A 23,861-nucleotide genomic window follows, 5' to 3' on the forward strand; every position below is an offset into this window, starting at 1 on the left:
TACATCCCCTGCAAAAAGTCATCCAACATAACACACCAAAAAAAAGAAAATTAACAACCGTCTGCTTATACTGCACAAGAAGGAGAGAAGATGCAAATGACTAATACTGGATATATTAAAAAAAAAAACTGAACTAAACTAAATATCAGGAATGAAAAAGAAGACATCACTGCAGATACTACAGAATAAACAATGCCATGCTGTATGTATGTGTTTGTATACACACGTGTGTATATGTGTGTGTAAATGGAGAAAATAAATGAAGAGATGGCCGGTTTCAATAGAGAAATGGAATACATAGCAAATAAACTGGTCCTGAATACAGGTAGTGAAGACTTTGGAGCCTATCATACCTATTTCCCCTGACATGATAGAAAAAGCAGCCACCCAAAGCTGGCACTTTGATTGGGAGTCCATGCTCAAAGGAAAGAAGTTGTACAGAGTGTCGATTTTTGTGACTTTTAGCTTAGGGTCAGGTGTAATAGGCAGGCTTCTGGGTTCACAGGCACTAACGTCTTATTTCTGGGCCAGAAAATATAAAATCTGAATATGAGAAAATTATGGCTGTGAGATAAATGGGACTGTACAAAGGAAAAGAGAGAGGACCTCCAAATTCTCTTTCTCACAGCTCAGCTGACTCCTGAAACATTCATAAATTGAACAGTCTCAATGCAATTTAGCTAAAGACTAATGATCTGAACTGAGACCAGAACGGCTCAGAAATAGGTCTAGAATGATACCTAAAATGAGAACAAAGCAAAAACAGTACTACTACACATTATTTGTAGATACATACATTTGTAACCATAGCGTAAGTATGCATGTAAAGGAAAGCACATGATTTTTGTTATTTCTTGAACTTGGAAGAGACACACAGGAGCCTCTACCTTTGCTCTAATAATATTTCATTTCCTTAGAAAATCTGAAGGAAATGTTACTATCCGTTAGGATTAGCTGGGGAATAGTCTCTTTATCCGTATTTTTATACTTTCTCTTCATATTCTGTTCCTTGTATAAAATGTATAATTAAATTAATTTTTTGAGATTCAAATAACTTTGTCCCAACAAAATAATAATATACAGATAGAGAAGAATATCAAGTCTTTATAAACTACTCAGCAACTTACAATGGTATTTATCAACTCTAACGCAAAGTTTAAAAAACTAGGAATGTAAAGAAGGATAAAAATGACATACCAGAGCGATCCCTGCATCATAGCTTTTATTGCACATTGTTCCAGGAAATGTTGCTCCCACAAACTTAGGATGTTTCCTGTAACTATATCATTATAATATTGCCTTTTTTATTAACATAATTACACAGGAAAACTTACCAGATTATTTACTAATTAAAGCTTTTATTCCATAAAATTTTGAAAATTATTTTGCAAACATACAACAGTCCAGTCTGGATAATATTTAGTAAATTATATAAAAAACTAAAACCATGGAAAATAATAATTCACTTTCTTATTATCAATTTTCTTTCCTCAGCTAACTCCTGGCCTTGATGTACTTTAATTACCTCAGATTTCCCTCAATTCCCTCTCTGTTTTGCCCTTACTGTTTTGGTCACTAAAGGATAAAACAAAAGCAATTTCTCACCTGAGGAAGAAGAAATCTTACTTATCCTAAAAATATGTAGGCTTTTTTTTATTGTTTTAATTAAGTATTTATACACACACACACACACACACAAACTCCTCTTAGTCAAAAGTAGACATGAAAGGTAATAACATATTACAGGTAATGTTTACAAAGTAGTGTCAATTTTTACGTCATTAATAAGCTGAGGGTTATATGTGTTCCGTAGTGCAGTTGACATCATAAAAGTTAACCAAATTCAGATTTTTTTCACATTGTTTATTCTCAAGAAGATACTGTTCTACAATTAAGTCTTGCTGTTATTATTTTAATCATATCTCCACTATCACCTCCATGGCAGTACCTACGTTTTTTTAAAAATTTTCAGAGAGTCCTATAGAATAAGAAAGAACACAATAAATGCATTAAATAACTAATTTAACGGAATTATTTATGTATACATCTTTACTAACCCAGAGTATTGTGCTTACATAAGTAAATATGCTATGTCATGGGGCCGTAGGACAAAATAGTCTCGTTTCCACGCCAAAAATCTTTGTAATAAATCAGCAGTATCCCCGTTGGTAGAAATTTGGTTCTTATCTGACCAGAATTCCAAAGAAGATAGTATAACAGTCAATTTAAACTGTGTAAACATCTAAAAGTAAGAGTAATGACATGTTTATTCAAGCAACATAAATCATTACATTAAAACAGTACTTAAAATATGAAGAAAAGTTTTAGCAGAGTATTTTGTGTATTAAACTAGGAGAAAGCCGTTAGGTCATTAATCTGTCATGATGCGATGCGAATCGCTTTCAGTGATCTCACATAAAATTATAAATATGAAGAAATAAAAACTTACGGTGTTAACAAGGCCAATAACCTGGACAATTTTCTGTGTTACAGCCATCATTTCAGAGCCCATATAATCATACTGAAAAACAAATTTATGGTTCTTTTTAAAATCCAAGTAATAGCAATATTCTGGATGTTGAATATACTTTGATGATACCAGGCAGGAAAACAACAGAATTTGTCAAACAATTTAAAACACAAAAATATAAAGATACTTATTTTTATAATAAAAGAAAACAAGCAACAACAAACATGAGGTCTCCAACGGGGGAAAAAAATAGAATGATACACCACGCACCCAAAATAATTCTTATTTGTTACATATTTTAAAGGTACTCTCCAGCAGAAACAGTTAAAACTATTAAGAGGTACTAAATAACTTTATATATTCCTGCTAATTATGAAGGAAGGTCTGAAACTAGAATTCTCTATGACATGGAGACAAAGCATATTCTGTTGTATGCTTACTGAATAAAGTAGAGCAAATAAATAAACAGAAAAAATAATTGAACTATCTATAGGAGATCTATTCACAGGAGAAAAGATAGAAATTACAATGATGTGTAGTAAAAATTATGTAGAATTAATGATTCAAAAGTTTTCATAAAGAATAAGTCAAAAAATAAAAAAAGAATAAGTCAAAATTATCAAATTAAAAGGAGAAAGGGAAGATGGTGTCTTCTGAAACTGGAAAGTTCTTGAGAGGACTTGGAATCAAATTTGAAGATTTAATGTGTACACCTGTTATATGGAGTCATACCTCTGCTCAAAGCTGCCAATTAAATAAATTTAAAATAAGAAATCCTATGCAAATCCTAGGAATTTTTATAGCTTGTCCACCCGAAATTAGAATATTTAAATATATGTACTGCTTGTTAAAAACAAACAAACCCATTGCCATCAGTCAATTCTGACTCATAGCAACCCTATATAGATGTTGATTAAAGAAATAATATAAAACTAATTGCATATTTCCATCAATTTAATTAAATATATCCTAAGCAAATTGTTTTTGGAATACAAAAGACATTGCATCCAACAGGTATTGGATATATGAAATTTTATGACAATCTGTTTGGGGATACTTAAGATCATCAAATAGCAGAAATAAAATTCCCTATACTAAATGTCGTAATATTTAGGATGGTATCCCTAGCTCTAAAGTTTATTTCACAAAGATAAAATGGTCAATACATACGGAAGAGTTAACGATGCTTAATTATTGGAACTAATACATATTCTCAGCATATGTAAAGCAAATTTGATGTAAATAAAAGAAAAATTAAAAAAAAAAACAGAATAAGAGTTCATGACAGTAACCTCTCTTAGCAACTGATAGAACATAAGTACAACTCAAAAAATATTGACACTCGGTAGAAAATGTTTAAAATATCTGATCTAATTAACATGTATAGAGCATTGACTCCAACAAGGGCAAATATAAGAAATACTGTACAAACTCTATGGAACATTTAGCAAAATTAACCACATGTTGGACCATAAAGGAAGTGACAATACAAAAACAAATAAACAAAAAACAGCAATTTCCACTTCTGGCCACAATGGAGAAATAAGTACTGGATTGCAAACAGCTATAAAACTAAATGAAGTAGATGAGGCCACTGTCTTCAGGCATTAGACAATAGCCAGAAAGTAAAATTCTTTAGAAAAGCCAAAATCATGACCTGAGCTCCACAATCATCCTGACTTTCTGGTTAGGGCAAATTTCTAGTCTCCTGTACAGTGAACTGTAGCCCAGGGAGAACATGGTGGAGTGGAGACCAGCATTCAGTCTGCTGAAGCAGCTGAAATCTGCTAAGCAAAGTATGGACGTGTGTAGGAATGTTCAAACCAAGACTCAAAAACTATGTGTAAGTATACACAAGGCTTATAAAAAAAGAAGTCACTATTTCAATACATGAGAGACAGATTTCCACTGAAAATCCCAGGAACCAATCAGAGGCACCAAAAAGAGCCATAATTTAAGGCTAAGTTCCACATACTGGACCAGGGCAGAAAATGGATTCTGGAAAAAGCCAAATAGTAAGTTTTCCAGGTTTGGTGGGCCCTGAGACAAAATGAAGAATATTATATAGATACGTCTATAACAAGACAGAAAACAAATTTCTAGATAATTTTATTGACAATATTCAAAACATATTAGGAATTGAAACCAGGGGTACAATGGAAGAAGGGAAAGTTATTGCATAGGTGGCACTGACTTTTTTCTTAATTGTGGTGAAATAATTCAGAAAAGGATAGTGATAATGGTTACACAACATAAAGAATGTAATACATGAAAAATACATGTAAAATGTATTTACATGTAAAAAGAATAATACATGTAAAAACTGCTGAATTGGCAAATGTTGTTGTTGTTAGGTGCCTTCGAGTCGGTTCCAACTCATAGCAACCCTATGCACAACAGAACGAAACACTGCCCGGTCCTGCACCATCCTTACAATCATTGTTACGCTTGAGCTCATTGTTGGAGCCACTGTGTCAATCCACCGTGTTGAGGGTCTTCCTCTTTTCCGCTGACCCTGTATTCTGCCAAGCATGATGTCCTTCTCCAGGGTCTTCTCCCTCCTGACAACATGTCCAAAGTATGTAAGACGCAGTTTCTCCATCCATGCCTCTAAGGAGCATTCTGGCCGCACTTCTTCCAAGACAGATTTGTTTGTTCTTTTGGCAGTCCATGGAATACTCAATATTCTTCGCCAACACCACAATTTAAAGGCGTCAATTCTTCTTCAGTCTTCCTTATTCATCGTCCAGCTTTCACGTGCATATGCTGTGATTGAAAATACCATGGCTCGGGTCCGGCGCACCTTAGTCTTCAGGGTGACATCTTTGCTCTTCAACACTTTGAAGAGGTCCTTTGCAGCAGATTTGCCCAATGCAATGCGTCTTTTGATTTTTTGACTGCTGCTTCCATGGCTGTTGATTGTGGATCCAAGTCAAATGAAATCCTTGACAACTTCAATCTTTTCTCCGTTTATCATGATGTTGCTCATTGGTCCAGTTGTGAGGATTTTTGTTTTCTTTATGATGAGGTGTAACCCATACTGAAGGCTGTGGTCTTTGATCTTCATTACTAAGTGCTTCAGGTCCTCTTCACTTTCAGCAAGCAAGGTTGTGTCATCTGCATAACGAAGGTTGTTAAGGGGTCTTCCTCCAATCCTGATGCCTGTTCTTCATATAGTCCAGCTTCTTGTATTATTTGTTCAGCATACAGATTAAATAGGTATGGTGAAAGAAACAACCCTGACACACACCTTTCCTGACTTTAAACCAATCATTATCTCCTTGTTCTGTACGAACAACTGGCTCTTGATCTATGTAAAGGTTCCTCATGAGTACAATTAAGTGCTCTGGAATTCCCATTCTTCGCAGTGTTATCCATAGTTTGTTATGATCCACACAGCTGAATGCCTTTGCATAGTCAAAAAAACACAGGTAAACATCCTTCTGGTAGTCTCTGCTTTCAGCCAGGATCCATCTGACATGAGCGATGATATCCCTAGTTCCACGTCCTCTACCGAAACCAGCCTGAATTTCTGGCACTTCCCTGTCAATATACTGCTGCAGCCGTTTTTGAATGATCTTCAGCAGAATTTTGCTTGGGTATGATATTAATGATATTATTCTATAATTTCCACATTAGATTGGATCACCTTTTTTGGGAATAGGCATAAATATGGATCTCTTCCAGTCAGTTGGCCAGGATGCTGTCTTCCATATTTCTTGGCATAGACGAGTGAGCACCTCCAGCGCTGCATCTGTTTGTTGAAACATCTCCATTGACATTCCATCAATTCCTGGAGCCTTGTTTTTCACCAGTGCCTTCAGAGCAGCTTGGACTTCTTCCTTCAGTCCCATCGGTTCCTGATCATATGCCACCTCTTGGAATGGTTGAATGTTGACTAAGTCTTTTTGGTATAATGACTCTGTGTATTCCTTCCATCTTCTTTTGATGCTTCCCGCGTCGTTTAATATTTTCCCCATGGAATCCTTTACTATTGCAACTTGAGGCTTGAATTTTTTCTTCAGTTCTTTCAGCTTCAGAAACGCCAAGTATGTTCTTCCCTTTTGGTTTTCCATCTCCAGCTCTTTGCACATGTCATTATAATACTTTGTTTTTTCTTCTCGAGAGGCCCTTTGAAATCTTCTGTTCGGTTCTTTTACTTCATCAATTCTTCCTTTTGCTTTAGCTGCTCGATGCTCAAGAGCAAGTTTCAGAGTCTCCTCTGACCCCCATCTTGGTCTTTTCTTTCTTTCCTGTCTTTTCAGCGACCTCTTGCTTTCTTTATGGATGATGTCCTTGATGTCATTCCACAACTCGTCTGGTCTTCGGTCACTAGTGTTCAATGCATCAAATCTATTCTTGAGATGGTCTCTAAATTCAGGTGGAATATACTCAAGGTCATATTTTGGCTGTTGTGGACTTGCTCTGATTTTCTTCAGTTTCAGCTTGAACTTGCATATGAGCAATTGATGGTCTGTTCCACAGTTGGCCCCTGGCCTTGTGCTGACTGATGATATTGAGCTTTTCCATCGTCTCTTTCCACAGATGTAGTCAATTTGATTTCTGTGTGTTCCATCTGGTGAAGTCCATGTGTATAGTTGCCGTTTATGTCGGTGAAAGAAGGTATTTGCAATGAAGAAGTTGTTGGTCTTGCAAAATTCTACCATTCGATCTCTGGCATTGTTTCTATCACCAAGGCCATATTTTCCAACTACTGATCCTTCTTCTTTGTTTCCAACTTTCGCATTCCAATCACCAGTAATTATCAATGCATCTTGATTGCATGTTTGATCAATTTCAGACTGCAGAAGCTGATAACAATCTTCTATTTCTCCATCTTTCGCCCTAATGGTTCGTGGGGAAATTTGAATAATAGTTGTATTAACCGGTCTTCCTTGTAGGCGTATGGATATTATCCTATCACTTACAGTGTTGTATTTCAGGATAGATCTTGAAACGTTCTTTTTGTTGATGAATGTAACACCACTCCTCTTCGAGTTGTTATTCCCAGCATAGTAGAGTACATGATTGTCCTATTCAAAATGGCCAATACCAGTCCATTTCAGCTCACTAATGCCTAGGATATCGATGTTTATGCATTCTGTTTCATTTTTGACGATTTCCAGTTTTCCTAGATTCATACTTCGTACATTCCAGGTTCTAATTTTTAAAGGATGTTTGCAGCTGTTTCTTCTCATTTTGAGTCATGCCACACCAGCAAATGAAGGTCCTGAAAGCTTTACTCCATCCACGTCATTAAGGTTGACTCTACTTTGAGGAGGCAGCTCTTCCCCAGTCATGTTTTGAGTGCCTTCCAACCTTGGGGGCTCATCTTCCAGCACTATATCAGACAATGTTCCACTGTTATTCATAAGGTTTTTACTGGCAAATGCTTTTCAGAAGTAGACTGCTGGGTCCTTCTTCTTAGTCTGTCTTAGTCTGGAAGCTCAGCTGAAACCTGTCCTCCATGGGTGACCCTGTTGGTATCTGAATACCAGTGGCATAACTTTCAGCATCACAGCAACACACAAGCCCCCACAATACAACAAACTGACAGACAGGTCGGGGCAAATGTAATGTTAGGTATATTTTACCACAAGTTTTTTTTTTAAAAAGTGACAAAAAAGAGTGTATGAAGTGCACTGCTGAAACCATTGGTTAATTAGCACGTGATAGTTTCAATTATTTTCCACAAAATGCCTGCTAATGAATGAATAATATCATTAATAACCATTTAAAAAAACCTGTTGCCGTCCAGTTGATTCTGACTCATAGCGACCCTACAGGAAAAAGCAGAACTGCCCCAAAGCATTTCCTAGTTGCAGTTGGTGAATTTGAACTGTTGACCTTTTGGTTAGCAGCCATAGCTCTCAACCACTGTGCCACCAGGGAGCCAATAACCATTGGCTTTACATTTTCAAAACATTTAATTTTTTCAACTAAGCCACCTTCCAATCTCCATGTAGTATTACCATCGTCATTTGGAACAAACCTTAGAATATTCCATTTCAGGCTGCACTGAATTACTGTTTTCTCAATTTCTTTAAAAATATTTTCACCTAAAAATTACACACAGACTATTCATGCTGCTACTGTTAGGTGCCCTTGAGTCAGTTCCAACTCATAGCGAACCTATGTATGACAAAACAAAACACTGCCCTGTCCTGTGTCATCCTCTAAACATTGCTTTGTCTGAGCCCACTGTTGCAGCCACTGTGTGTCAATCCATATCCTTGAGGGACTTCCTCTTTTTTGCTGAGTCTCTACTTTATTAAGCATGATGTCCTTCCCTAGGGACTGGTCCCTCCTGATAACATGTCCAAAGTAAATGAGACAGTCTCACCATCCTCACTTTCAAGGAGCACTCTGGCTGTACTTCCTCCAAGAAAGGCTCATTTCTTCTTCTGAAAGTCCATGCTATATTCCATATTCTTCACCAACACCATAATTCAAAGTCATCAGTTCTTCGGTCTTCCTTACTCATTTTCCAGCTTTTGCATGTATATAAGTTGGTTGAAAATACCACGGCTTGGTCAGGAGCACCTTAGTCCTCAAAGTAACATCTTTGCTTTCTAACATTTTTAAAAAGTCATTTGCAGCAGATTTTCCCAGTGCAATGCATCATTTGATTTCTTGACTGCTGCTTCCACGGGCATTGATTGTGGATCTAAGTGAAATGAAATCCTTGACAAATTTAATATTTTCTCCACTTACCATGATGTTGTTTATTGGTTCAGTTCTGAAGATTTTTGTTTTCTTTATGTTGAGGTGTAATCCATTCTGAAGGCTGTAGTCTTTGATTTTCATCAGTAAAGTGCTTCAAGTTCTCTTCACCTTCACCAACCAAGGTTGTGTCATCTGCATGTTGCAGGCTGTTAATGAGTCTTCCTCCAATCTTGATGCAGCATTCTTCTTAATATAGTCCAGCTTATCGAGTTAGTTGCTCAACATATACATTGAACAAGTATGGTAAAAAGATACAACCCTGAATACATGTTTCCTGATTTTAAACAATGCAAAATCCCCTTCCTTGTTTTGTTCAAAAAGTGCCTCTTGGTCTAAGTACAGGCTCCTCATGAGCACAATTAATTGTTCAGAAATTCCCATTCTTCACAATGTTACCCATAATTTGTTATGATCCACACCACTGAATGCCTTTGAATAGTCAATAAAACACAGGCCAGTATCTTTCTGGTATTATCTGCTTTCAGCCAATATCCATCTGATGTCAGCAATGATATCCCTTGTTCCACATCCTCTTCTGAATCCAGCTTGAATTTATGCCAGTTCATTGTCAGTGTACTGCTGCATCCATTTTTTTAATTATCTTCAGCAAAATTTTACTTATGTGTGATATTAATGAAATTGTTTGATAGTTTTCACATTCTATTGGATCACCTTTCTTTAGAGTGAACATGCATATGGATCTCTTCCAGTCAGACGGCCAGGTAGAGCTGTCTTCCAAATTTCTCAGCATAGAATAGTGAGGGCTTCCAGTGTTGCACCCATTTGTTGAATCCTGGAGCTTTGTTTTCATCAATGCTCTATATATGTTAAAACAATTGAATCTGTATTTAAAAATAATTTCTAAAAAAATTACGGCCTAGATTCATAGAGGTGAATTCACAGAGGTAAATTCTTTCAAATATTTGCTGTAGTAGTCTTATCCCTAATATATAAATTATTGAACAGAATATAGGAAGAAGAAAAGTAACTAACTCCTTATACAAGGTTAGCACAATGATACCACAATGAATCAAAACATTTAAAGGAGGAAAAATTACATATCATTATGTCATCAACATAAACCCCCAAATCCTAAGCAAAATATTAGCCAAAACAGCTGAGGATTGGTAAAAATGGATAAAGTATCATGAATGAGTAGGGTCACTACAAGAATGGTTTTAAAAGTATGTAAGATCATCTTAATGAATGCAGAAAAAATTATCAGATGAAATTAAACAACTGTCCATGATTTAAAAAAAAAAAAACTCATAAAGCTAGGAATATTTGGGAACTTTCTCAAAATTATAAAGATTATTTACCAAAAACTAATAGCTAATATTCTAATTAGTGAGAATGCTTTATCTATAAAAAAAAAAAATGATAGGAACGTCCTTCATATTCTATTCAACATTATTCTGAGGGCAAAGCTAGGACAATAAAGCAAGAAGAATAAATAAAGGCAATAAATAAATACATAAATAAAGCAAGAAAAGGAACTAAAAGCAAGAAAGAAAAAGAAAATGAAATCAAAATTGGAAAGAACTAAAATTGTCATTATTCACAGGTGACATGGTTTTTTTTACATAGAATAGTCAAAAGAGTACAAAAAATAAGAATTAACAAGGAATTTAGCAAGATTCATAATCAATACACAAAAATCAACAGCATTTCTATAACTAGCAAGAAAATCTGAAAAATTAAATTGAAAATACCATTTGCTAAAGCAGCAAATCATATAAATCTAAAAAATTGTAAGCAAGACCACTACAGAACATCAATGAAATACATTAACAAAAAATTACAGGTGTGGGGGTAGTCCTCTATATCCATAGGTGGGAAGACTCAATACTGTTAAGATGACAATTCTTCCCAAAGGGATCTAAACATTCAATGCAATCCCAATCAAAATCACAGTATTTTTTTTTTTTTTTGGTGGGAATGTATAGACTGATTCTAAAATTGACTTAAATGTAAAGGACCTATTATAGTAAAAAAATTATGAAATATGATTTAAATGAACAGATTAAAAGACAATAAAGCTATAGTAATTAAAACAATGTAGTAATGATATAAAAAATATAAATAGGACAATGGAATAGAACAGAAAATCCTGAAATACGCCAGCAAATATCTACTGATATGTTTTTTGTTTGTTTTAATTGCCAACACAATTGAAAGAGATTAGTGAGGTTATTTCAAAAAAAAAAAATGGCACTAGAGCAAATTGATATTTTATATATCTATATCTATATACATATAATCTTAATGCCTATCTTACATCATGAACACTTACCAGTTAGAGACGGTGTGAATCTCCGATGTAAAATTGTATGTGAAAAGATAAAAAATATATTCTAAAATAAAGCATTGCTGTTGTTAGTTGCTGTCGATTTCAACTATGACAACCCCATGTGTGCAGAGTAGAACTGCTCCACAGGGTTTTCAAGGCTGTGACCTTTTGGAAGCAAATGGCCAGACCTCTCTTCCAATGCACCTTTGGGTAGGTTTGAACTGCCAACCTCTTGGGTAGTAGTCGAGTGCTTACGCTTTTATGCCACCCGGAGTTTCCAAAAAATAAAACATAGGTGAAAATATTTATGTGTTTGGGTAACAAAATATTTATTAAATGGAACACAAAAAAGTAATAACAAAGATGATAAGCTGGGCTGGAATTCATCATAATTAAGAACACTTGTCCACCAAAAGATACCATTAAGAGAGTGAAAAAGCAAGTCACAGACTGGGAGAAAATATTCTCAGTTCAGTTATCTGACAAAAGACTCACTCAGAATGCATAAAGGATTTCAGCACGGCAGTAAGAAAAAAATAAACAAATAAAATGAAGAAAAAAAAAGAACACTTCTTAAAGGAGAATATCCAAATGGTCTACAACAATATGAAAAAATGCCCATTAGTCATCAGGCAAACTCATTAGTCATCAGGTAAACTCATTTGCTATTAGGTAAATTCAAATAAAAAACACAATGTACTGTCACTACACATCTACCAGAATAAAAATAAAGCTAGGATTAATTAAAAAACAAAAAACACTATTTATACCAACTGTTTTTGAGACTACGGAACCCCTACATCTCTCCTTCATTGCTGGTGGGAAAATAAATTGTTATAATCACTTTGAAAATTGTTTATCAACATACTCTAAATTAAACACATGTTGATTACTTTTTGACCCTATGGCACAACAATTCCAATCCTAGGTGTATGCCCGAGAGAAATTAGCAAGTCATTTGTCTACAAAATGACACGTACAAGAGTGTTCCTAATATTTATTCACAAGATCTCTAAAGTGTAGTGTGGTTCATAGAAAGAAAGAAAATTTTGACTTACCAAAGTTTTTTCCACTATAATATGCATTTCTAGATATTGGGGTAATTTTTTCAGAACAAGTTGATTCTGAAAGAAAAAAATAATAATACCAAGGGATTTATAGGTTAAAAAGTATTGAATTTGTTAAGTACAAAAAAAAAAAATGACATGTTAAGCAGGAAAGAAAAGGGTAACTGTAAAACCTTCATGAGGACTTAAATATAAAAAGTAAATGTGAATCAGAAAAGTTCACTTCCAATCATATTCCCTGTATGAGAGTCCCAGTGAACCTCTAGAGTACTTGTTGTTGTTAGGTGCCATCGAGTTGCGACCCTATGCACAACAGAACGAAACACTGCCTGGTCCTGCACCATCGTCACAGTCATTGTTATGCTTGAGTTAGCAAGTACTATATATTAGTACTGAATGAGGAAAAATATATAGAGATACACATTCTGTTGTCTTTATCTGATTACAAATTTACATTACCAGTTCACAGTTGAAAATTCTCACTGGCTGTCCTCCTCAAGACTACGGTAATACCAACTGTGCCACGCTGGCAATCTTTCATCCATTCAGAAGAGAAAAACTGGGAAATGTTTGAAAGCTCATAATTTAGACAGAAATTCAGGTAAATAGTGTGGTTTGTACTATTAACAGTGTATGGGGTACACAGAGAAAAACAGAATGCAAAACGTCAGAACAAACTCAGTAGCTTCAGAGCATAGGCCTTAATCTCAGAGGTATTAAAATTTCTTCCTTGCTCCAAGGATCTTGGCCACAAAACACAAAAGCAATGAGGGTGCAAATGCTGGGTGGGTCATAGAACAGTCTAAGTTAAGATAAATTAAAAAACTGGATTTAAATGATAAAGACTACATTTAAATAAATTTGTTTATATTTTCATAAGGGAATAAAGTATGCTTGTGTTCTATATATCAATTGTTGCCATTATCTATCATCTATCTATCTACCTATCTTCTATCTATATTTCTGTGTATGTACATGCGTGTGGTGTACAGCATTTTGTAGGAAAGGAATTGGTCCTAACTCATTTTCTCTCCTAAAATACTGAAATAAGTAAGTCTTCTAAGCACTCTTTTATTGTTCTCTCTGCAATTTTCCAGTACTTACTGGAGTCTTAAAACAACAGTGATCATATGATTTATTTGCTCCAACTAGAAAAATGTGGCGTTCCTAAAAAGGAGGGGACTAAAAATAATTAAAATTATATAATTAATTAAATTGATATCTAATCACTGCAAATTTTTATTTTACCGTTTGTTGAACCTGAAATATTTCTACTCAAAAATTATTTGCAAAACTCAATATATTTCTTAAACATATCTGAATACACTAAACTAAAATTTATTAAAAATTCATTGATTTAAAAGAGCAGAAACAAAATAATCGGCCTTGGCATACAGTTGCATACTTTTATTAGTTTCTTAGCTATATTTTCCTCTAATGTTGTATTTCTTATATTTTTGGGACAACATATTTTGTCAATATTATCTTAATTTTTTTATTATACTACCACAATTTTGTCCAAGATTACACTTTATGGTTAATAAATTTGAAATTATTGACACCTCCAAATGACTCTTTTATTAAGATCATATTGTATTTAATAAAAATATTCTATGTGCAGCTGCTGACGTACCTCCTAAATTCACAGCAAGTTCTGCTGGGTGCAGAATAGTCATAATTGTTTTCAAATATGAAAAACAACTCAAACATTTCAGGCCAAAATATTTCACAGTTACTATGATTTTGCCTCATTCACAATGGTCTTCTGTGATAACTTTTTAAGAGATCCAATCTGCAAAATGTGTTTCTTCTATGAGTGATACTTGGCAATTGATGTTGAACACCAAAGAGAAATATATATGAGATGCTGATTTTTTTTTCATTTGCATTCAACGTAATCTTAAAAACTCTTTTGTATTTTGGTTATTCTTACTGTGCCTATATAAATATATAAGTAAATTTTGACCACCATGGTTTCTTTGCTGCAGCGTAGTTGAATATAATTATGAATTATGTGTGCAACATAACCAATTTCAAATAATTTTCTGCATAATGTGTTTTTAATCTTAATAATGGCACTGTTTTTACCCGGAGGTTTTGCTCTGCCAAGATTCATATTCATATTATCAAAGCAATAATAAAATTTATCTTCTACATCAAGCTTTTAAAATGAGTTTAAAATTGTATTTAAAATAATGGCAGATATGTCACCATCCATAAAGTGAACTTCCAAAAACACTGCTTTATTAATGGATTATATTTATTATTTCATTTTTATCCATTTTCTAAAATAATTGTAGAATTATAGGAAATTGCAAAAATAGTTCAGGAATTTCATGTACTCTTGACACAGTTTTCCCCAATGGTTACATATTACCTAACTATAGTATATTATCATAACTAGTAAACTTACATTGGTACGATGTGTGTTTGTGTATGTCACTATATGTCTGTCTTAGTCATCTAGTGCTGCTATAACAGAAATACCACAAGTGAATGGCTTTCACAAAGAGAAATTTATTCTCTCACAGTCTAGTAGGTTACTAGTCCAAATTCAGGGTGTCAGGTCCAGGGGACAGCTTTCTTTCTCTGTCAGCTCTGGGGGAAAATTCCTTGTCATCAATATTCCCCTGGTTGAAGAGCTTCTCAGGCTCAAGGACCCTAGGTCCAAAGGACGCGCTCTACTCCAGGTGCTGCTTTCTTTGTGGTATGAGGTCCCCAACTCTCTGCTTGCTTTCCTTTCCTTTTTATCTCTTGAGAGATAAAAGGTGGTGCAGGCCACACCCCAGGGAAACTCCCTTAACATTGAATCAGAGATGTGACCTGGTAAGGGTGTTACAATCCCACCCCAAACCTCTTTAACATAAAATTACAATCACAAAATGGAGGACAACCACAGAATACTGGGAATCATGGCCTAAACAAGTTAATACACACATTTTTTTAATTAAATTTATTTATTGTGCTTTTAGTGAAAGTTCACAGATCAAGTCAGTGTCTCATACAAAAAGTTATACACACCTTGCTATGTACTCCTAGCTGCTCTCCTCCTAATGAGAGCACATTCCTCCTCTCTACTCTGTATTCCCTGTGCCCATTCAGCCAGCTCCTGTACCCCTCTTCCTTCTCATCTTGCTTCCAGACAGGAGTTTCCCACATAGTCTTATGTGTCTACTTGAGCCAAGAATCTCATTCCTCACCAGTATCATTATCTCTCTTATAATCCAGTCCAATCCCTGTCTGAGAGTTGGCTTCGGGAACAGTTCCAATCTTGGACTAATAAAGTGTCTGGGGACCATGACCTCTAGGGTCTCTCTAGTCTCAGTTAGACCATTAAAACTGGTCTTTTTATGAGAATTTGAGATCTGCATCCCACTTTTCTCCTGCTCCATCAGGGACTCTCTGTTGTGTTCCCTGTCAGGGTAGCGATTGGTGGTAGCCAGGCACCATCTAGTTCTTTCAGTCTCAGGCTGATGGAGTTTCTGGTTTATGTAGCCCTTTCTGTCTCTTGGGCTCATCTTTACCATATGTCTTTGGTGTTCTTCATTCTCCTTTGCTCCAGGTGGGTTGAGACCTGAGATGGTCGCTTGCTAGTGTTTTTAAGATCCCAGGAGCCTCTCACAAAAGTGGGATGCAGAACGTTTTCTTAATACATTTTGTTATGCCAATTTACCTAGATGTCCCCTGAAACCATGGTCCCCAGGCCCCCATCCCTGCTAATCTGGCCTTCAGAGCATTTGGTTATATTCAGGAAACTTCTTTGCTTTTGGTTTAGTGCAGTTGTGCTGAGTTCCTGTGTATTGTATGTTGTCCTTCCCTTCATGTAAAATAATTCTTGAATACACACATTTTTGGGGGGACATAACTCAATCCATGACAGTATCATTATGAATCTATGTCATTTTGTCTGTAAATTCATATGATCACCATTGCAATTAAGATACAGAACTATTACATCACTACAAAGACCAAAGGAAATCTTTATGGTGCTCTTTACAGTCAAGCCCACCTCCAGCATCCCCATCATCCTTAATCTGTGCCAGCCACTGATTTCAGCTAGATTTATATAGATGTCATTAAGAATGCTATATAAATGCAATTACCTCTATAAGGTCACCAAGAGTTAGAAAAGGCTTTTATGTCACCTTCTGACATTGGCTTGCTTTAGTCAGCATAATGATCTTAGGCTATCCATGTAGTTGTGTGTATCAACAGTTTGTTTCTTTATATTCCTGAGTATTACTCCATGAGATGGATGTATCACAATTTGTTTAAGGATTCACCTATTGAAGTATACATCAGTTGTTTCCCTTTTTTGGCTACTAAAAATGAAGCTTCAATGGCCATTCATGTACAGGTTTTTATATGTACATAAGATTTTATTATTCTGGAATAAATGTCCAGAAGTGCAACTGTTTCGTGTATGGTAAAAGTAGATCTTGTTTAGTTTTATTTTTCCTTGAAGAGAAACTGCCCTCAGCTCCTCTCCTCCAAAATGGCTATGTAGATAATCAAAAGTCTCCATTACCTGAAAACAATTTAGAAAAAATGGAAACAGAATACCACAAACAGCATGGTAGAACTGATGGGTTCAGAGTTCTAGTGATCAGTCCAAGAAATAAAGCACCTGGCTAAAAGCAGAAGAGCAAGGTTACAAGGTAGGAAAACCTTTCTCTCCAACACTTAGGCACCCTTCTTGCTCAGCCCAGCCTCCATATAAACCAACGGCCACAAACACAGTGAGTTGCAAGTGGAGCCACATCATGAAATACAGAGAACTGTGTTCCCTAAGGCTAGGTGAGCAGTAGAGGAACTTAACTTTTGATGACAGTCCACTACTTCAAAGTCTGAATATCCCGCTGAAAGCAACAAGGAAAACTGATAAAATGTTGGATTCACAGGGTGAAATCACTCCTCTCCCAATCCAACAAAACCAAAAAAAACAAACCCACTGTTGTTGAATCGATTCCAACTCATAGCGGCCCTGTAGGACAGAGTACAACTGCCCCATAGAGTTTCCAGGGAGTGCCTGGCAGATTCGAACTGCTGACCTTTTGGTTAGCAACCATAGCACTTAACCACTATGCCACCAGGGTTCCCAATCCAACAAGACTAAAGAAAATAAAGGAAAAACTTTTTCACTGCCTCCAGGCTCTGTGGCAAAACAGGCCCATTGGAACTGAAAAGATATAAACAATAGGTGATGAGCTGACGCCTAACTCATTGCTGTCAAGTTGACCCCAACTCATAAGGACCCTTACAGGACTGAGTAGAACTGCCCCATAGGGTTTCCAAGGAGGAGCTAGTGGATTTGAATGGCTGGCCTTTTGGTTAGCAACCACACTCCTAACCACTGTACCACCAGGGCTTTGAGCCAACCTCTAAAGATTTAAAAATTTCCAAAATACCTAAACCTGTGAACTGCCTATAAAAAATACCCAGTGCTCTTGAGTGAACTGCCTATAGGGGATTAATAAGGAGCTCTGAAAAAAGATCAGAACTTTATATCAAACAAGGAAGTGCCTGAGGCAACACCACAAAGTGGGTTCCTAGAACTGCTATTGGACCCCAAGAAAGGCATATAGGACCTCCTCCCCCAAGGCTTGGGGTAGCACAACCTGAAGAAAAGTCTTCCTGCAGAAAAGGGTATCCACCCTGGTACCATTAAGGGCTGAAATAAATGCTGAGTCAGTGCTGTTAAGAACCAAAAGGTCAAAGCACTCTCTATTGGAATTCAGGGAAATAGGGAAACAAGAACAAGTTCATGCATACAAACATAATTCCTGGGGAAAAAGAAAATTCTGAGTTCCAGAATTAAAACAATAAAATACTCAAATGCCCCAGGTTCAACAGAAAATTATAAGACATACAAAATCACAGGAGAAGATAGAATAACTAAAGGAACATGATGAAGAAGCTAAAATCAGTCCTATGGAGGCCAGGATAATGGTGAAAAAATAAAGGGTTTTCAAACAACAATGTTAAATATATCCAAAAATGCAAAGAAAACACAAACAACAAAATAATGAAGACCAGGAAACAAAATGAGAAACTCCATAAGGATATAAAAAACATAAAAAAAGAACCAAATAGAAATACTGAAACTGAGGAATAAAATAACTGAATGGGAAAATACAAGGCAGAGATTCAACAATAGATTCAAGCAGACAGAAAGCAGAATAAGCAAACTACTGGACATAGTAATTTAGCTTATAAAGTCCCAAGAGAAACAAGATGAAAGAACAAAGAAAGGTGAACAAAGTCAAATGGAATTGTGGAACACCACCAAGAAATCCAACATATGGATCTTGAGGATCCTGGAAGAAGAGGAGGAAAAAAAAAGGACACAAAGAATATTTCACGAAATAATGACAGAAAAATTTCCAGACCTGAATAAGGAGTTGAACCTGCAAAGCCAGGAAGCTAGATGAACTCCAAGTAGAATGAATCCAAGGAGGTCTACACCAAGTCATACTGTAATCAAATTCTTGAAAACCAAAGACAAGGAGAGAGTTCTGAAAACAGCAAAACAAAAGTACAATATAACACTTAAGGGGTCCTTAGTAAGACTAAATGCCAATTTCTTGGCTAGGAGGTGATGGAACAATATATATTAAGTACTGAAATAGAAGGACTGTCAACCAAGAGTTCTTTACCCAGCAAAACTGTCCTTCAAAAATAAAGATGAAATCGAGATATTCCCCGATAAACAAAATCGTGGGAATGTGTTACCACCAGACATACCTTTCAAGAATTACTAAAGGGAGACATTCAGATGGAAAGGAAAGGATACTAGACAGATACTCAAAGCCACACATAGGAAAAAACACTTTAAAAATAAAACAGAGGTCTCAAGTAAAAGTAATGATATGGGCAGATAACAGGGCTAGTTTTATGGTATTTCCAGTGAACAATTTAGTAGTTAAGTTCTATGAGCATTATAAAATCAAATGCATAAGAAATAAGTACAAATTTAAATCTAACGTAACAGACAAAGGATGTACTATGATGTAATTGGTGTCACAACAACAGAGGTGGGAGAGGGAGGAGGAAAATGGGGATAGCATTTTAGTATGTTGATATTGTATGCCACTTGTTGTTTGTATGTTAAATGTTGATAAAACCAAACCTGTTGCCACCTAGTTGATTCTGACTCATAGTGGCCCTACAGGACAGAGTAGAACTGCCCCATACAGTTTCCAAGGAGTGCCTGGTGGATTCAAACTGCTGACCTTTTGGTTAGCAGCTGTAACACTTAACCACTACACCACCAGGGTTTCCTAAATGTTGATATCAAACTAAAATAAGTCATCGTAAATGTAGAGCTAAGAGATTAATTGAGAAAAATTTCAGGATATGCAAAAATGAGTTGAGATTCCACACCAGCAATGAGAAATCTGAAAAGTAGATTAAGAAAATTCCATTTACAATAGCACCCAACAGAATAAAATACCTGGGAATAAAACTAACCAGGAATATGAAAGACATATATAACAAAAATTATAAAACACTGCTGAAAGAAATTAAGAAGACCTAACTATATGGAAAGGCATTCAGTGTCCATAGTTTGGAAGACTTAATATTGTCAAGATGTCATTAATAACCAAAGTTATCAATCAATTTAACACAATGTCTATCAAAATTCCAACTTTTTTTTTTTTTACAGAAATGGAAAAACTAATCCTCAACTTTATATAAAAGGTCAAGAGGTCCCAAATATTCCAAAGCAATTTCAAAGGAAGACAAAGTGGGCGAACTTATACTTCCAGACTTCAAAACATACTACACAGCTACAGTAATCAAAACATCCTGGTACTGGTTTAATGATAGACTCATAGACCAATGGAATAGAATTGAGGACCCAGAAATAAATCCATACATCTATGGTCAACTGATTTCCTACAAACATGCTAACTCCAGTCAATGGGGAAATAACATCTCTTCAACAAATGGTGCTGGCGAAACTGGATGTCCATCTGCAAAACAATGAAACAGGACCCATACCTCACACCATATACAAAAACTAACTCAAAATGGATCAAAGACCTAAATAAAAAGCCTAAAACTATGAAATTCACAGAAGAAAAAAAAGATCAATGCTAGCAGCCCTAATACATGGCATTAAAAAAAAAAAAAAATACATGGCATTAATAGGATACAAATAACAAGCAACAACACACAAGCTCCAGAAGATAAGCTAGATAACTGGGATCTTCTAAAAATCAAACACTTATGCTCATCAAAAGACTTCACCAAAAGAATAAAAAGAGAAGCTACAGACGGGGGGTGGGGGAGGGAAGAATTGGCTATTACAAATCAGACAAAGTCTAATCTCTAAAATCTACTAGAAAATCCAACACCTCTATAACAAAAAGACAAATAATTTACTTAAAAAAATGGGCAAAGGATATGAACAGACTTCACCAAAGAAGACATTCAAGCGACCAACAGACACATGAGGAAATGCTCACGATCTCTAGCCATCAGAGAAATGCAAATCAAAACCACAATGAGATACCATCTCACCCCGGCATTACTGGCACGAATCAATAAAACAGAAAATAACAAATGTTGGAGAGGCTGCAGGGCAATCAGAACTCTTATGCACTGCTGGTGGGATACAACCATTTTGGAAAATGATATGGCGCTTCCTTAGAAAGCTAGAAATAGAAATACCATATGATCCAGCAAACCCACTCCTAGGAATATACCCTAGCGAAATAAGAGTCCTCACACGAATAGATATATGTACATCCATGTTCATTGCAGCATTGCTCACGACAGCAAAAAGATGGTGGATAAACAAACTGTGGTACATTCACACAATGGAGTATTACGCAACGCTAAAGAACAATGATGAATCTGTGAAGCATCACATACATGGATGCATCTGGAGGACATTATGCTGAGTGAAATAAGTCAATCACAAAAGGACAAATATTTTATGAGACCACTACTGTAAAAACTCATGAAAAGGTTTACATACAAAAAGAAACAATCCAATGGTTATGAGGGTGGGGAGGCGTGGGGATGGAAAAATACTTAATATACAATAGATAAGTGGTAACTTTGGTGAAGGGTAAGACAGTACACAATACTGGGGAAGCTAGCACAGCCTATACAAGGCAGGGCCATGGTAGCTCCATAGACACACTCGAACTCCCTGAGGGACCGAATTGCTGGGCTGAGGGCTGTGGGGACCATGGTCTCAGGGAATATCTAGCTCAACTGGCATAACAGAGTTTATAAAGAAAAAGATCTACATTCTGTTTTGGTGAGTAGTGTCTGGGGTCTTAAAAGCCTGTGAGCAGCCATCTAGGACACTCCACCAGTCTCACCCCTTTGGGAGCAAGGAAGAATAAAGAAAACTAAAGACACAAGGGAAAGATTAGTCCAAAGGATTAATAGACCACATCTACTACGGCCTCCACCAGACTTTGTCTAGTACAATGAGATGGTGCCCAGCTACCACCACTGACTGTTCTGACAGGGATCACAATAGAGGGTTCCGGACAGAGCTGGAGAAAAATGTAGAACAAAATTCTAACTCAAAAAGAAAGACCAGACTTGCTGGCCTGACAGGGACTGGAGAAATCCAGAGAGTATGGACCCCGAACACCCTTTCAGCTCAGTAATGAGGCCACTCCTGAGGTTCACCCTTTAGCAAAAGATTGAATAGACGCATGGAACAAAACAAGACTAAAGGGGTGCACCAGCCCTGGGGCAAGGATTGGAAAGTAGGAGGAAACACGAAAGCTGGTAATAGGGAACCCAGGGTTGAGAAGGGAGAGTGCTGACATGTCGTGGGGTTGTTAACCAATGTCATACAACAATGTGTGTACTGTTTGATGAGAAACTAGTTTGTTCTGTAAACCTTCATCTAAAGTTCAATAAAAATAAAAAAATGGCTAGGTTACAACAAAATTGTTTTAAGATATGGAAAAAAACAAGAGAGTATGACCCACACACAGGGAAAAAAATGCAAACTACAGACTCTCTGAGGGAGTCTAGGGGTTGGGCTTACTAAAAAAAAAAAAAAAATCATTGCCATGGAGTAAATTCTGACTCATGGTGACCCTAGAGGACAGAGTAGAACTGCCCCATAAGGTTTCCACGGAGCACCTGGTAGATTCAAACTGCCAGCCTTTTGGTTAGTAGCCATAGCTCTTAACTACTAAAAACCAGGGTTTCCAACTATAAAAAGACCTTAAATAAGCTATTTTAAATATGTCCAAAGATCTAAAGTAAATGAAAAAAAAAAGTATTAAAATTACATGTCAACAAATAGAGAATGTCAGTAAAGATGTTAAAGTTATGAAAAAGAGAAAAATAGAAAATATGAGTCAAAAAGTAAAACAAATGAAATGAAAAATTCATTGTTGTTGTTGTTTTTGTTAGGCGCCGTTGAGTCGGTTCCGACTCATAGAGACCCTATGCACAACAGAACGAAACACCGCCCAGTCCTGCGCCATCCTTACAATCGTCGTTATGCTTGAACTCATTGTTGCAACCACTGTGTCAATCCACCTCGTTGAGGGTCTTTCTCTTTTCCACTGACCCTGTACTCTGCCAAGCGTGATGTCCTTCTCCAGGGACTGATCCCTCCTGACAACATGTCCAAAGTATGTGAGACGCAGTCTTGCCATCCTTGCCTCTAAGGAGCATTCTGGTTGTACTTCTTCTAAGACAGATTTGTTTGTTCTTTTGGCAGTCCATGGTATATTCAATATTCTTCGCCAACACCACAATTCAAAGGCGTCAATTCTTCTTCGGTCTTCCATATTCATTGTCCAGCTTTCACATGCATATGATGAGATTGAAAATACCATGGCTTGGGTCAGGCACACCTTAGGGCTTTAGGGTGACATCTTTGCTCTTCAACACTTTGAAGAGGTCCTTTGCAGCAGATTTGCCCAATGCAATGCATCTTTTCATTTCTTGACTGCTGCTTCCATGGCTGTTGATTGTGGATCCAAGTAAAATGAAATCCTTGACAACCTCAATCTTTTCTCCATTTATCATGATGTTGCTCATTGGTCCAGTTGTGAGGATTTTTGTTTTCTTTATGTTGAGGTACAATCTATACTGAAGGCTGTGGTCTTTGATCTTCATTAGTAAGTGCTTCAAGTCCTCTTCACTTTCAGCAAGCAAGGTTGTGTCATCTGCATAACGAAGGTTGTTAATGAGTCTTCCTCTAATCTTGATGCCCCGTTCTTCTTCATGTAGTCCAGCTTCTCGGATTATTTGCTCAGCATACAGATTAAATAGGTATGGTGAAAGAATACAACCCTGACACACACCTTTCCTG

General features: G+C 36.3%; 1 protein-coding gene across 1 annotated transcript in view; it reads right to left on the reverse strand.

Moving 5' to 3' along the window:
• Positions 1 to 23,861, reverse strand: part of ADAM18 (ADAM metallopeptidase domain 18) — a 171,485-nt gene that overhangs the window by 81,907 nt on the left and 65,717 nt on the right. The window contains exons 9-12 of the mRNA XM_049865504.1: positions 12,545 to 12,610; positions 2,450 to 2,521; positions 2,076 to 2,242; positions 1,198 to 1,279 (exon numbers count right to left, since the gene is read on the reverse strand). Of these exons, the coding sequence (XP_049721461.1) occupies positions 1,198 to 1,279; positions 2,076 to 2,242; positions 2,450 to 2,521; positions 12,545 to 12,610 (387 nt within the window). The remainder of the gene's footprint in view (positions 1 to 1,197; positions 1,280 to 2,075; positions 2,243 to 2,449; positions 2,522 to 12,544; positions 12,611 to 23,861) is intronic.

Source organism: Elephas maximus, chromosome 22 (genome assembly GCF_024166365.1).
Source record: "Elephas maximus indicus isolate mEleMax1 chromosome 22, mEleMax1 primary haplotype, whole genome shotgun sequence".
Lineage (NCBI taxonomy): Eukaryota > Metazoa > Chordata > Mammalia > Proboscidea > Elephantidae > Elephas > Elephas maximus.